We start from the raw sequence: 16,721 nt of genomic DNA, 5'->3' as shown, positions 1-16,721 counted from the left end.
CAGGTCTGCAGATCCTCGTCTACCTGAACAGGTGAGTCCAACAGCTTGACCAGGTGAGCAGCTGTTTCTAACTGAACTCTTCCTGCTGCTGCAGGTCAGCAGAGCAGACTCACTGCCTTCACACAGGAACTCTCTGCTCCCCACTGGAGCCTCTGCTTCTCCATAGAGCGCCCCCTGGAGGACTGAAGGAGACCCACAGCCAATCTCCCTGCAGACCACCTCTGCATCCTGCAGGTCAAAGTCTTTTTCACACACTGAGGACCACGACTGGTTGGTCTTCACCTCCAGTCTGCCTGAGCACCGGTTGGTCCCTTGAACCAGCCTGACTGAGTCTGAGGATGCAGAAAGAAAAAAGGTTTAAAATCCTTCAGAACTTTATTTTTCTAGACACACATGGAAACATCTCTGGGTTTGATAAAAATAAAGGTCAAGAAAACCAAACGAGAAAAGTTCAGAGCATCAAAGGTGGAGTGAAACCGAATGTACCTCGAATTTTATCATTCATTTTTATTTCTGTTGAATTTATCATATTTTTGGATCATAAACATGATCAGAAACTCACTAAATGTTAAACAATCTTTGTTCCTTGTGAAATTGTTAATATTTCTGTGGAATTAAAAATAAATGTGGCAAAATGGCTCAACAGCGCCCCCTAGTTCAATAAGGCCAACAACCATAACAAACAAAAGGTTTTCCTGCTATTTGCACTAAAAACAGGAAGTCCACCATTTTGGATCAAAGTTCATTTTCTGTTGATTTTCAGGTTTTGAAAATGTCTGATTTCCTTGAACTCCTCCTGGGATTTTGATGCATCGACTTCAAAGCAGCAGAGATTAAAAGTTATTAAAATGATGAGTTTTTGTTCATCTATTTGGGCTAAACTGAGAACTTTATCTGGATATTTAAATTATTTTAGTTTCCCTCTCCTCAAGGTTTCAGGTTCTTAGTTAAAGGTGACGGTTTCTCTGCAGACATCTGGAACCTGATGAAGAAACATTTTAACATAAATATGAGAGTTCAGAGTTACCTGAGCAGATTAACTCATGGCTCTCATCGCTGGTTTCATCATCAGGTAAACAGTTCCTTAATGCAGATCCTGACTTCAAACAGTCAGACTTGATCTCCCAAACTGGTCTCTTTGAAGCTTCCTCTGAATATCTTGCTGAAACAGCAGAACCACAGTCCAGTTCAGCACAAACTACAGCAGCTGAGTTCATGTCCCAGTAACCACCCCAAACAGCCACTGGTCTCCAGTCTTCCTGATGTTTCATCTCCAGTCTCCCGGCACATCGGCTGGTCTCTCCCACCAACCTGATGTTGTCTGGACCTGAGCAGAGACAGAGAGTTCATTAATGCAGGAAGTGAAGCAGTGAACAGCAGCAGGTCTGCAGATCCTCGTCTACCTGAACAGGTGAGTCCAACAGCTTGACCAGGTGAGCAGCTGTTTCTAACTGAACTCTTCCTGCTGCTGCAGGTCAGCAGAGCAGACTCACTGCCTTCACACAGGAACTCTCTGCTCCCCACTGGAGCCTCTGCTTCTCCATAGAGCGCCCCCTGGAGGACTGAAGGAGACCCACAGCCAATCTCCCTGCAGACCACCTCTGCATCCTGCAGGTCAAAGTCTTTTTCACTCGCTGAGGACCACGACTGGTTGGTCTTCACCTCCAGTCTGCCTGAGCACCGGTTGGTCCCTTGAACCAGCCTGACTGAGTCTGAGGATGCAGAAAGAAAAAAGGTTTAAAATCCTTCAGAACTTTATTTTATTAAATTCACATGGAAACATCTCTGGGTTTGATAAAAATAAAGGTCAAGAAAACCAAACGAGAAAAGTTCAGAGCATCAAAGATATGAAATCACCTGAACAGACGATCTGTACATTGAAGCTCTGATCTCTTCGTATCGACACCACAGATCCACAGTGCAGCTGTTTGCAAGCTACAGCTGCTGATGTAACGTTCCAGTTCCAGTTCCAATAATTCACTGGTTTCCAGTCTCCCAGATCCTCCTTCTCCAGTCGGCCACCACAGCGACTCCTTCCTGCTGCCAGTCTGACTTCATCAGACAGAGCTGGAAGAAACATTTACATGTTGGGTTACAACAAGCAGAGACAGATTGATGTAGGATGTGCTGACAGGATCCTGTTGATGGTGTTTATGTGATCTTCTCTTAGAGGCAGAGCTACCATGGATGGTTCTGATCACACCATCTTTATGCTGGAATGGCCTAGTTAAAGCCCAGACCTAAATGTTGTTTATGCTCTGTAGTAAAACCTGAAATGTTTTCATTATTCACCTTTTCTATCCATTTATATTTATGTCTTTACTGAGACCAACCAAAGTCAAATTCATTGTTTTTGTGTAAAAGTTGTCAAATCCAGTTGGTTCTGGTTCTGGTTCTGATTCTGGTTCTGTGTGCAGAGTGATGAGCTGGTAGATAACTTCCATCATAAAATTTCAGATGTGATTGATTGCATTGCCCCCATTAAAGTGAAGGTCGTGTCTAGTAGGAACAAATCTCCATGGAGAAATGTGCAACCAGATCTGAAGGTCTGAACGTAAATGGAGTAAAACTCAACTTTATTATGAAATCTATTAAGCAAGACTGAAGCTATCACTAAACTCTAAAACATATGAATGAAACATTCTTTGCAGAAATTATAAACATTAACAATGCTCAAGTGTTATTTGCCACAGTTGACTGGCTCACAAACCACCTGACCTGCAATGAATTCGCCAAATACGCTACAGAGAAAATTAAAAATATTAGAGGGTCAACATTCACTGCCACACAAAATCTAATATCCATGCTATGCCCCAAAAAATAACACCCACAGCTTTTCTTCAGAAAGTCCTGCCTGTCATTTCATCTGGTCTGATTCAAATAGTAACTCATGGCTCTCATCAGGCGTTTTCCCCCAGCAGTTTTCAAACCACTGATATAAAAACAACCATCTGAACAAATCATTCCTGCAGAATTACAGGCCGATCTCCAACCTTTCATTCATCAGCAAAATGACTGAAAAGCCGTTTCAACAATTAACTGCAAAACAACCGAAACACTGAGTTCCTTTAAATCTGGACTAAAACCCGGCTGGTCAGATTTGCTTTGAAACTAAATAAATGAAACACTGAACAACATTTTGATGTGTGACGACGGCACTTTGACTGAATGTACCGTTTACTGGTTTACTGAAGCACTTTGAACCGCCTTGGTGCTGAAATGTGCTTCACAAATAAACTTGATCGATTGGTTGATTGATTCTAATCTGCAGCAGGCAGTTCGACATCCTGCCTGAGACGCTCCCACGTCAGACGGAGCTCAGACGTNATGAGTTTACCTGAGACAGTGAGGTTGAGAGGCTGGCTCATAGAGGAGAAGTTATGGGAGAAAACGTAGACGTGGTAAACGCAGCGGTAGGTTCCTTGGTGGGCGTGGCCAGCAGCGGCGAACAGGAAGAGGGCGGAGTGATTAACAGCTGGCAGGGTGTGGTTCAGAGTGTAGTTAGAGGAGCTGAAGATGAGCTGGAAGGAGCCGCCTTCATACTGAGGTCTGATGGAGCACATGATGCTGAAATCTGAGCCAATGAGGAGCTCAGACCCCTGCTTTCTGGCTGTGGAGACCCCGTCAGTGGAGGAAGAGAGGAAGATGAGCGGCTCAACCAGCAGACCTGGGAACGCAGAGGAAACACAGAGACAACTGGATCTAATCCGAGGTGGAAAACAAGATGGCATGCATGAGAACGAGACAGGAGCTCATCAGACTGGTTGCCAACCAGTTCATGTTGGTTCATGTTGACAACCCCCAAGACCGAGGGGCAAAAAAGCTGTTTGATATATTAGAGAGTTTTGATTTAACACAACATGTCAAACAAGCAACACACACTCATGGACACACACTGGACCTGGTTATCAGTAAGGGTGTGAATATTTCCAATGTCTCTGTAACTGATGTCGCCCTGTCGGACCACTTTGCTGTTATCTTTGAATGTTCTTTATCTGTTAACCCACTTGGACAAACAGCTACTATCACAAAATGTACTTTCACAGAAAACACAGCAGAAACATTTAATCAAATCTGCTCTTCTTCCTCGTCCTTAAGCTATAATGACGTAGATAAGTTGGTAGATGATTTTCAGTGCAAACTTTCAGAAATCATTGATTACATTGCCCCCATTAAAGTGAAAGTTGTGACTGGTAGAAAGAAATCTCCATGGAGAAATGCACAAACAGTTGAATCTGCAAGACAACTCTGCCGTAGAGCTGGACGGAAATGGCGTAAAACTCAACTGCATGTTTATTATGACATATACAAAGAAAAACTACGTAACTATCACACAACACTAAAACATGCAAGAGAGGCTTTCTTTGCAAATGTCATAAACAAAAACCTTAACAATGCTCGAGCTTTATTTGCTACTGTTGACAGGCTCACAAACCCTCCTATGATGTTACCACCTGAACTTCAATCTAATGCCGCCTGCAATAAGTTTTCCAGTTTCTTTTCAGAGAAAATTCAAAAGATCAGAGGATTAATCTGCACAGTACCAAAGCCAGTACCAATGTGGTGCCCATCAAAACAAATGCAGGAAAAATGACCCAATTTCAACTACTAAATTATAAAAACCTTGAAGAAATTATAAGTCAATTAAGCTCCAGTTCCTGCTGTCTGGATGTCCTACCCACACATTTCTTTAAGAAAGTCCTGCCTGTTGTTTCTAATGATCTGATCCAAATATTAACTCATCGCTCTCTTCAGGTGTTTTCCTCCAGGCTTTGAAAACAGCAGTTATCAAACCACTGACAAAAAAAAGAACAATCTAGACCAGGGGTGCCCAAGTCCAGTCCTCGAGAGCTACCATCCTGCAACTTTCAGATGCATCCCTGCTTCAACACACCTGAATCAAATGAATGGCTCGTTATCAGGCCTCTGTAGAGCTGATCCTGGTCTGTTGGAGTAAGGATACTTCTAAAACTTGCAGGATGGCAGCTCTCGAGGACTGAACTTGGGCACCCCTGATCTAGACAAATCACTACTGCAGAATTACAGGCCGATCTCCAACCTCCCATTCATCAGCAAAGTTATTGAAAAAACTGTTTTTAAGCAATTAAATAACTTCCTAACAATAACGAATCGCTTTGACTCCTTCCAGTTCCAGTCTGGTTTTCGTGCTCACCACAGCACTGAGACGGCCCTTGTAAAAGTGTTCAATGATATCCATATAAATATGGACTGTGGGAGAACCACAGTGCTGGTTCTGTTGGACCAGCACTGTCCAACAGTGCAGCTTTCGACACTGTGGACCACGACATTTTAGTGAATCGACCGGAGAGTTGGGTCGGACTCTCCGGTCCAGTCCTCCACTGGTTTGAATCCTACATAAAGAACAGGGATTTCTTTGTTTCAGTCAGAAACTTCTCATCAGAGAGGTCAAAGGTCACATGTGGGGTACCCCAAGGTTAAATCCTAGGACCTCTTCTTTTCAATATTTATATGCTCCCACTGGCTCAGGTTATAACAGGAAATAAGATTAGCTACCATAACTATGCGGATGATACACAGCTCTACATCACGATGTCACCAGGTGACTCTGAACCCATCCAATCACTGAATAGATGCTTAGAACAGATAAATGTGTGGATGGGCCAAAACTTTCTCCAGCTGAACAGAAACAAACTGAAGTTATTATCTTTGGACCTAAAGAGGAGCGAACTAGAATTAATGCACAGCTTCAGTTATTACAACTAAAAACCAGCGATCAGCCCGAAACCTGGGAGTAGTGATGGATTCTGACCTGAACCTTCAGAGCCACATTAAGACAGTCACAAAGTCGGCCTTCTATCCCCTGAAGAACATCTCCAGGATTAGAGGACTGATGTCTCAGCGCGATCTAGAGAAACTCATCCATGCGTTTATCTTTAGCCGCATTGATTACTGCAACAGCGTAATCAATGTTTAGTCAATCTCACATGCTGTTTTTATTTTAATTATGTAAAGCACTTTGAAATGCCTTGCTGTTGAAATGTGCTATACAATTAAATTTGATTGGTTGGTTGGTTGGTTGGTTGGTTGGTTGGTTGCCATGATTTCTAGCATGTTTATACAGGGTTACTAGCACCTTTATGACAGATCTTTAGTCTGTCAGTAATATCTAAACCATTTTTAGTTTCCCTCTCCTCAAGGTTTCAGGTTCTTAGTTAAAGGTGACGGTTTCTCTGCAGACATCTGGAACCTGATGAAGAAACATTTTAAAACGCAGAAATATGAGAGTTCAGAGTTACCTGAGCAGATTAACTCATGGCTCTCATCACTGGTTCCATTATCAGGTAAACAGTTCCTTAATGCAGATCCTGACTGCAAACAGTCAGTGAAGATCGACCAAACTGGTCTCTCTGAAGCTTCCTTTGTTTTTCTTACTGAAACAGCAGAACCACAGTCCAGTTCAGCACAAACTACAGCAGCTGAGCTCTTGTCCCAGTAACCACCCCAAACTTCCACTGGTCTCCAGTCTTCTTGATGTTTCATCTCCAGTCTCCCGGCACATCGGCTGGTCTCTCCCACCAACCTGATGTTGTCTGGACCTGAGCAGAGACAGAGAGTTCATTAATGCAGGAAGTGAAGCAGTGAACAGCAGCAGGTCTGCAGATCCTCCTCTACCTGAACAGGTGAGTCCAACAGCTTGACCAGGTGAGCAGCTGTTTCTAACTGAACTCTTCCTGCTGCTGCAGGTCAGCAGAGCAGACTCACTGCCTTCACACAGGAACTCTCTGCTCCCCACTGGAGCCTCTGCTTCTCCATAGAGCGCCCCCTGGAGGACTGAAGGAGACCCACAGCCAATCTCCCTGCAGACCACCTCTGCATCCTGCAGGTCAAAGTCTTTTTCACACACTGAGGACCACGACTGGTTGGTCTTCACCTCCAGTCTGCCTGAGCACCGGTTGGTCCCTTGAACCAGCCTGACTGAGTCTGAGGATGCAGAAAGAAAAAAGGTTTAAAATCCTTCAGAACTTTATTTTTCTAAACACACATGGAAACATCTCTGGGTTTGATAAAAATAAAGGTCAAGAAAACCAAAGGAGAAAAGTTCAGAGCATCAAAGGTGGAGTGAAACCGACTGTATCTGGGATTCATTTTAAATTTTACCCAGTTGCTAACGTTTGTCCATGACATCCAATGCATCAGATCCACACTAAGAAGTTTACTGGAAGTTTCCTGGGCTGCAAACATGATATGGAAATAATCCATTACCAGGCACTGTTAGATGAAGTCACTCCATCAGGTTCATACGCATATTGTGCACAACACAGAGAGCATATAAGACGATCAATAGTGAAACATTTCTGATTGAAAACTCTTGTGCATGTGTAACATAGTTAAAATGGTTCAGGTTAAATCCTGCTGAAATGCTGGTAAAAAGTTGTATTGCATTCACCCTAGAAAGAGTGGGGTATTATGGGTAATCCTCAGAGCCATGAGGATCACCGACAAGGTAACGTGTCTCTGCCATCCATCCATCCATTTTCTTTACACCCTTGTCCCTTAGTGTGGTCGGAGTACCTATCTCTAGCTAACGTTCTGGTCGAGAGGCGGGGTACAGCCTGGACAGGCTGCCAGTCTGTCACAGGGCAACACAGAGACACACAACCATGCGCACACGAGGGCCAGAGGCGCAAAAAGTGGGTATGCAGCGTATGCAACGCATAGGGGCGCAGCACCAGAGGGGGCGCAAAAACCCCGTCTGGAGGGGGCGACATGCCGATTATGTTTTCCCATACACTTCAGCGCGCTTCACGCTCCTTCACCTCTTGCACATAACGAGGTAAATGTAGCGATTTCTACACTTCACGCAGCGTCGCCTGGGGGGGAAGGAGGTGGGGTGAGTGTCGCTCCTTCACCCTGACGTTGCTTCCCTTGGGGGCTGATTTATGTTTTCGCATCCACTTGAATAATGTGCAGTTGCGCCACTGACTAAGGCTTGTTGAGAAAATAAATTTAAAATAAGCTAGTTTTAAAACTTAACATGTCTTGACTCAAATGCCCTAATTGTGGTTTTGAAATTAGTAATGTATTCTGGCCTATTGACCTTTAATTTACCTGTAGTTCCAGCAGATGGTTTGCTAGGATCGTTTGAACTGCCTTTTGTCTGTGTGGGAAAACAATACAGTAGAAGTTGTAGCTTTTCACACTCATCTGTGAAAGGCCGTAAACACGGCAGGGGTTTCTGGCTTAATAGAGGGTCAGAGATAGCTCCTGGTTGGAGGAGCAAAGATACGCCTTATTTGAATAAATTAAAGATAAGAATACGCCTTTTACTATAAAACTTTCTACACAGAAGTAACACATTAGATTTGCTCTTGCAACTCTCCAAAGATGTCTTTGCACGTCTTTGCTTTTCTTCTTCTTTCCATTTATGTCAGGTAAATGAATGTATGTCTCTGTTGTTCTGCAGTTTCTGGTGTAAGTTTATGCATTGTCTTATATTGGATTAAACTCTGTAATTCTGTGATGTCAACACACATTGTTGTTTTCCTTGTGGCCACACGTGGCCCGCCGAGAGGACCTGGGATCCAGAGGAAGAGAGAGAGCCAAACTTTTTCCAAAGATAACCTATTTTTAGGAATTTCTTCCTTAACAGGCTGTATAAATAAATCAATTTGGCGATATATATCGATATTTTCCGCCCTCGGAAAGTATCGATTTTTCATCCGTATCGATCCGTTAAACCATAGGGGTCCATAGCCTGACAGCTCTTTTTAACGTCTAGTTTGTTACGGCATAGCAGCAAGACTCCGCCTCCCTCAGTCTAACGTTCAACTCGAGCTTAAAGTGCACATTATAAACTACACACCAGTTTTTAAATTGTGCTAATAGGCCAAGTATAACCGGAGTTATGCTAAAATTAGTAAACCATATTTTTCAGAATGTCAGAGAAATGTCAAAAGCGCCGCCATTCCCCGGCTGTTCCGATTATGAAAGGGAATGAGGTCCAAACGTACAAAACGAAACATTAGATTCCTGTGTTTTTGGAAATGTAAAATCTTCAATAAATAACAATGGGCTGCATTTTGTTGCTGAGAAACGAAGTAAAGTTGCGCAAGTAACCGTGAAAGAGAAACGGAACGGAGAAGCGGCAAAAGCAGTGAAATCGCGAAATTAATGCAAATTTTGACTGGTAGCATTCACTTCGTAATTAGTTTTTATCTTAGCAGTTTCTGTTCTGTATATAAAGGATTACCTGAAGAATGAACATGGTTGATAACATCCGGGCGCGCAGCGGCGCTGTGTTTTGAGCAGGAAGACGAAGAGGAAAAACCCCCAGCCGGAATCCGCGGCGCAGTGAGGATTTCCATGATAACAATGGCTGATCGATCATTCTTATTAGCAACAGACAAAAAGTATCAGAGACTGAGAGTACTATGAGATGCTGGCAGTCTGAGAGGCAGCTACTCAGAGATCCAAGCAGGGGAATAGCGGCGCTGCGTAGCTGCAGGGAGTCGATCACTGCGGGGTGAGGCGGAGCCACGACCTTAGCAGTTAGTAGTAAGCAGCTTACAGCCAGACTAACTCCGGGAGACAAGGTAGAAAAGCCTTTTTCCCCATAGTCCAAAAGACTGCATGTGTGGCTGCATTTTTACTCCAAAATGCAGCCACAGTGTCCAAAAGAAAAAACATTTGCATATTGAGAGTCTACAGAGGCTGATAATCTCCCCACTCTGCTCCTGGATTACCGTTTTAACTTTTGAGTTTTATGTCAAATCCACATGAATTAAATGACAAACTAATTCTCTCACTGCGTCTTTGATTAATTTTGTCCAGCTGCAGACTGTTAGACTGTCCAATCAGAGTCAGGTATTGTGTAGTTGGTGCTTTTAATCAGTTTTCAGTTAACTAAATTCAAGTCTATGGAACACAAAATGTCACTAAAATCACTCTGTCCTTCAAAAATCTTTCAGAAAATCGTAAAAATACACTGAATTGTATTGCTCAACAAATATTGTGATATACCATGACTAGAATATCATATCATGAAATTATTGTATCACTACACCCCTAGCATACACACACTCACACCTAGGGGCAATTTGGAGAGGCCAATTAACCTGACATGTTTTTGGACTATGGGAGGAAACCGGAGTACCCGGAGAAAACCCACACATGCACAGGGAGAACAACCAAACTCCATGCAGAAAGACTGGGGCCGGGAACCCAGAACCTTCTTGCTGCAAGGCAACAGCTCTACCAACTGCGCCACTGTGCAGCCCTGTCTCTGCCATGTGATAAAGAAATATTATTTATGCATTTTGTGAAGTGTGTGTGGTTTTCGTTTTTGCATATTGTTGAAATATGTTTGGTCTGGGCGACGCTTGTTCTGTTATTATGATGTTTTTGTCGTGTTTGAGACGGTTTAGTTCGTGGGAAAGTGCAGTGGGAATTTCCCATGTGGTAACATTTTGGCTCCTCCTTGCAGGAGCTTGTTTTATGCCAGAGACTGACCGATGTGTGGAATGCAGGTATGTTTTACCAAATATCCTGTAGCAGATGTTTAACCTGAGACAGAGTTTTATATTAACAGTTTCATATAATGATATGGTTCATTTATGTTTCTGCATTGTTCTAAAATGCAAGGTTATATAAACTAAAACATAAAAATGGCATCCAGTAAATAAAATGTCAGCATTTTATTTTATTTTTCAGAACATTTTAATTAGTTACTTTATTTTCTCTGAAAAGGAGACTCACTGGTTGTTCTTTTATGTAAAACAAAATCCACTATACGATCACTGTAATTTTAAATTATTTTATTGTGGTTACGGTATTATGGGTAATCCTCAGAGCCATGAGGATCACTGACGAGGAGCTTGTTTTATGCCAGAGACTGACCTTACCTCCATGCCCGTTGTGTGAAATGCAGATGGAGAATTAAAGAAACAGCTCATGGCAACTTGAGCAGCTCCTTGTCATTCATTGCCACACCAATAGAAGCCACCAGAAACACATAGGCAGGAACAGGAAGGAAATGGCCAGGATATGAAATCACCTGAACAGACGATCTGTACATTGAAGCTCTGATCTCTTTGTATCGACACCACAGATCCACAGTGCAGCTGTCTGCAAGCTACAGCTGCTGATGTAACGTTCCAGTTCCAGTCCCAATAATTCACTGGTTCCCAGTCTCCCAGATCCTCCTTCTCCAGTCGGCCACCACAGCGACTCCTTCCTGCTGCCAGTCTGACTTCATCAGACAGAGCTGGAAGAAACATTTACATGTTGGGTTACAACAAGCAGAGACAGATTGATGTAGGATGTGCTGACAGGATCCTGTTGATGGTGTTTATGTGATCTTCTCTTAGAGGCAGAGCTATCAGGGATGGTTCTGATCACACCATCTTTATGCTGGAATGGCCTAGTTAAAGCCCAGACCTAAATGTTATTTATGCTCTGTAGTAAAACCTGAAATGTTTTTATTATTCACCTTTTCTATCCATTTATATTTATGTCTTTACTGAGACCAACCAAAGTCAAATTCATTGTTTTTGTGTAAAAGTTGTCAAATCCAGTTGGTTCTGGTTCTGGTTCTGATTCTGGTTCTGTGTGCAGAGTGATGAGCTGGTAGATAACTTCCATCATAAAATTTCAGATGTGATTGATTGCATTGCCCCCATTAAAGTGAAGGTCGTGTCTAGTAGGAACAAATCTCCATGGAGAAATGTGCAACCAGATCTGAAGGTCTGAACGTAAATGGAGTAAAACTCAACTTTATTATGAAATCTATTAAGCAAGACTGAAGCTATCACTAAACTCTAAAACATATGAATGAAACATTCTTTGCAGAAATTATAAACATTAACAATGCTCAAGTGTTATTTGCCACAGTTGACTGGCTCACAAACCACCTGACCTGCAATGAATTCGCCAAATACGCTACAGAGAAAATTAAAAATATTAGAGGGTCAACATTCACTGCCACACAAAATCTAATATCCATGCTATGCCCCAAAAAATAACACCCACAGCTTTTCTTCAGAAAGTCCTGCCTGTCATTTCATCTGGTCTGATTCAAATAGTAACTCATGGCTCTCATCAGGCGTTTTCCCCCAGCAGTTTTCAAACCACTGATATAAAAACAACCATCTGAACAAATCATTCCTGCAGAATTACAGGCCGATCTCCAACCTTTCATTCATCAGCAAAATGACTGAAAAGCCGTTTCAACAATTAACTGCAAAACAACCGAAACACTGAGTTCCTTTAAATCTGGACTAAAACCCGGCTGGTCAGATTTGCTTTGAAACTAAATAAATGAAACACTGAACAACATTTTGATGTGTGACGACGGCACTTTGACTGAATGTACCGTTTACTGGTTTACTGAAGCACTTTGAACCGCCTTGGTGCTGAAATGTGCTTCACAAATAAACTTGATCGATTGGTTGATTGATTCTAATCTGCAGCAGGCAGTTCGACATCCTGCCTGAGACGCTCCCACGTCAGACGGAGCTCAGACGTTTTCACGAACACAACCGGCGGTACCAGAAGCTGGTCCAATGACCGTGGTGCTACTGGGCTTGGTTGGCCAGCAAACGGGCCTGACCAGAACCTCAGAGAGAACCTGTGGAGTCAAGAGGAAGATTTCATGCAGAAGGAGCCATTTTATGAGGCTCCACCTGTTTACTGCACAGATTCAGCGCTGGTGCAGAGTTTCTGCTGCTTCTCCTCATCAATCAGCCAATCAGATTTATTTTATAGCTCATTTCAGCAACAAGGCTGTTCAAAGTGTTTTACATCATTCAAACACAAAAAACAACCATTCTTGGTTTTATTGGCTCCTCAGCAGCAAGTAGAAAATATAAACATCACCAACTGTGTAGCAGCAGCTCTATGATCTGAGACCAGAAACTGTTTCCACTTTTTTAGTTTGTAACATTTAACATGTTTATCAGCAGATCATTTTTAATTTGAACTCTAGTGAATATTAGTGTTTGATGAAAGTGGAGTCCTACCTGAGCTGCAGAGACACAGAAGCAGCATCAGAGCCGTTTGCTCCATGTTTCCTCTGATGTGGAGTGAAGCTTCGTCTCTTGATGTGATCAGGATGTGGCTCCAGACTCTGAAGACTTCCTACTTTAAGCTTTTTTATCTGCTGCTTCCTGAACGTCACAGTTCAGGTCTTTGGCTGCTTTCAGAGACGACGCCTCCTTCCTAGGAGCTCATCATGAAGATGGTTCATACTGGGCCTACTGGGATTCAGAGGTTTCACCAGTCTCTGTTGTTCCTGTGTTTAGTTCAGTCCTGGTTCTGCTTGTGGCCGGAGTGGATCCAGGTGTGTCATCCACTGAAAGGGAACCTGATGTTGTTGGCAGCAGCAGCTCAGCTTCCCTCCAGGAAGGGGTCACAGCTGAACAGAAATGAGCCCAGGTGTAGCTGCTATGAGGAGGAGAAACAGAGAGAGAACATGAGCTTAATGTCAGCATGACTGCAGACGATGGAAGGATGGAGAGAGTAGGAGAAAGTAGCAGAGGGAGGAGAAGTGGTCAGTTTGTCCTCCAGGAGGATTCCTGGAACATCTTCAGATTATAAATCTGGAACATTTCAATTTATTTTTCATAAGACATTTTCTGTCATTTTATTTCAGATTTAGTCTTTGGCCATCAGAGCAGAAAGGCTTCATAGAGGCAGAGGGAAATCTAAACATGAATCTGGATGTTCAGCCTCTGTGAGCTGAGTGATGCTAATCTGGACTGAAGCTTCAGCAACATTATCAGGTTTGTTGCCACATAATGAGGTTTTTAGGGTAAATCTAAACTTTAGATCTTCAACAGGAAAAAGTTGTTTATTTCAAAGAGCTGAGATATTTTAGGCCCATAAAACTAAAAACATGTTTTATTTAGAATATTAAACTCTACCAGCTCCTTTATGTTGCTGCAGCAACATGCATTCATATTAGCTGAACCTCTGCAGCTCTGATCTAAAGTTTGATAGTCGGGTCGGGATTCTGTGGTGCATTATTAGTAAGTCATCAGGTTTTTTTTTCACATGGAAACCACAAATAACTGCTCCATTGGACTAATTTCAATCTATATATTCATAGTTTTACTAAAAGAAAAGACACGCTTTTGTTTTGCATGTTTAGCTTTAGCCATATTTGGATAGGATCACAGTTTCCATCTGCTCTGGCTGACTTGATGTACTAAATAATGAAATATCAGTCAATAAATGAATCCTGTTTTCCTTTTCTTCAGATTGCTCACGTCACTGTTACAGCAATCCTGACACTTGGGACCGGTGACAGATCATGGGGGCTCGTCCGGGATCAGCATGCCACATGGAGTTACATGTTACTGGAGCCTGGATTGACCCAGTGAGTAGCAGAGAGGCCAGGAACTGGTGAAAATGGTGTACCAGCCTACAGAGTGACTGACTGAGGACCCATGCATCTGAGATCAGCAAGATGTCGTCTGGTGAGAGAAAACATTGTACGATGCTACTTTGGAGCATGAAGACAAAGTTACACCAGCTAACAGGTATCGAAGCCCACCTTACAGCAACTTCTCTTGGAGACGATGAAGGATTTTTTATATGTATGTATATATATATATATATACATATATATATATATCCCCAGTCTACAATGACTGCTAAACAACTAGTAGCTCAGTGTTCCAACATCCGCAAACGACAACTGCTATCACAACTTGAGATTGACGAGGTACAACACAAAGGGGAGGAGCCAGGACGCCAGGTCAGAAGGGAGTTAACTACAACTACCCGCCCAGAGACTGGGTATGTAGCCCCAGTAATGAACGAACTATCAAAGCTGAACGAGGCAGCAGGTGACCGAGTCAGGTCAGCTGGTTGTCTGGTNGAGAAAAGTTCAGAGCATCAAAGGTGGAGTGAAACCGAGTGTATCTGGGATTCATTTTAAATTTTACCCAGTTGCTAACGTTTGTCCATGACATCCAATGCATCAGATCCACACTAAGAAGTTTACTGGAAGTTTCTTGGGTTGTAAACATGATATGGAAATAATCCATTACCAGGCACTGTTATATGAAGTCACTCCATCAGGTTCATACGCATTTTGTGCATATAAGACGATCAATAGTGAAACATTTCTGATTGAAAACTCTTGTGCATGTGTAACATAGTTAAATCCTATTGAAATGCTGGTAAAAAGTTGTATTGCATTCACCCTAGAAAGAGCGGGGTATTATGGGTAATCCTCAGAGCCATGAGGATCACCGACAAGGTAACGTGTCTCTGCCATCCATCCATCCATTTTCTTTACACCCTTGTCCCTTAGTGTGGTCGGAGTACCTATCTCTAGCTAACGTTCTGGTCGAGAGGCGGGGGACAGCCTGGACAGGCTGCCAGTCTGTCACAGGGCAACACAGAGACACACAACCATGCATACACTAGGGCCAGAGGCGCAAAAAGTGGGTATGCAGCGTATGCAACGCATAGGGGCGCAGCACCAGAGGGGGCGCCAAAACCCCGTCTGGAGGGGGCGTCGCGCCGATTATGTTTTCCCATACACTTCAGCGCGCTTCACGCTCCTTCACCTCTTGCACATAATGAGGTAAATGTAGCGATTTCTACACTTCACGCAGCGTCGCCTGGGGGGGAAGGAGGTGGGGTGAGTGTCGCTCCTTCACCCTGACCGATTTATGTTTTCACATCCACCTGAATAATGTGCAGCTGAATAATGTGCTATACAAATAAAATTTGATTGGTTGGTTGGTTGGTTGCCATGGTTACTAGCACCTTTATGACAGATCTTTAGTCTGTCAGTAATATTTAAACCATTTTTAGTTTCCCTCTCCTCAAGGTTTCAGGTTCTTAGTTAAAGGTGACGGTTTCTCTGCAGACATCTGGAACCTGATGAAGAAACATTTTAAAACACAGAAATATGAGAGTTCAGAGTTACCTGAGCAGATGAACTCAAGGCTCTGATCGCTGGTTTCATCACCAGGTAAACAGTTCCTTAATGCAGATCCTGACTTCAAACAGTCAGTGAAGATCCCCCAAACTGGTCTCTCTGAAGCTTCCTCTGAATTTCTTGCTGAAACAGCAGAACCACAGTCCAGTTCAGCACAAACTACAGCAGCTGAGTTCATGTTCCAGTAACGACCCCAAACTTCCACTGGTCTCCAGTCTTCTTGATGTTTCATCTCCAGTCTCCCGGCACATCGGCTGGTCTCTCCCACCAACCTGATGTTGTCTGGACCTGAGCAGAGACAGAGAGTTCATTAATGCAGGAAGTGAAGCAGTGAACAGCAGCAGGTCTGCAGATCCTCGTCTACCTGAACAGATGAGTCCAACAGCTTGACCAGGTGAGCAGCTGTTTCTAACTGACCTCTTCCTGCTGCTGCACTCCAGCAGAGCAGACTCACTGCCTTCACACAGGAACTCTCTGCTCCCCACTGGAGCCTCTGCTTCTGCATAGAGCGCCCCCTGGAGGACTGAAGGAGACCCACAGAGAATCTCCCTGCAGACCACCTCTGCATCCTGCAGGTCAAAGTCTTTTTCACTCGCTGAGGACCACGACTGGTTGGTCTTCACCTCCAGTCTGCCTGAGCAACGGTAGGTCCCTTGAGCCAGCCTGACTGAGTCTGAGGATGCAGAAAGAAAAAAGGTTTAAAATCCTTCAGAACTTTATTTTAATAAACACACATGGAAACATCTCTGGGTTTGATAAAAATAAAGGTCAAGAAAACCAAACGAGA

The 16,721-nt window shown here is 43.3% G+C and overlaps 1 protein-coding gene across 1 annotated transcript in view; it reads right to left on the bottom strand.

The window, feature by feature from the left end:
• LOC106947397 (scavenger receptor cysteine-rich type 1 protein M130-like) overlaps window positions 1-13,462 on the bottom strand; it is a 16,478-nt gene extending 3,016 nt beyond the window's left edge. The window contains exons 1-7 of the mRNA XM_015032382.1: window positions 12,999-13,462; window positions 11,036-11,245; window positions 6,655-6,963; window positions 6,279-6,578; window positions 1,404-1,712; window positions 1,028-1,327; window positions 10-332 (exon numbers count right to left, since the gene is read on the bottom strand). Coding sequence (XP_014887868.1) covers window positions 10-332; window positions 1,028-1,327; window positions 1,404-1,712; window positions 6,279-6,578; window positions 6,655-6,963; window positions 11,036-11,245; window positions 12,999-13,044 — 1,797 coding nt within the window. The 5' untranslated portion in view covers window positions 13,045-13,462. The remainder of the gene's footprint in view (window positions 1-9; window positions 333-1,027; window positions 1,328-1,403; window positions 1,713-6,278; window positions 6,579-6,654; window positions 6,964-11,035; window positions 11,246-12,998) is intronic.
• Window positions 13,463-16,721: the final 3,259 nt, after the last annotated feature.

This window comes from Poecilia latipinna, unplaced genomic scaffold (genome assembly GCF_001443285.1).
Source record: "Poecilia latipinna isolate Pla-1442-1.1 unplaced genomic scaffold, P_latipinna-1.0 Scaffold15, whole genome shotgun sequence".
Lineage (NCBI taxonomy): Eukaryota > Metazoa > Chordata > Actinopteri > Cyprinodontiformes > Poeciliidae > Poecilia > Poecilia latipinna.
Note: the sequence above shows the minus strand (reverse complement) of the source record. Positions and strands in the feature narration are given on the sequence as shown.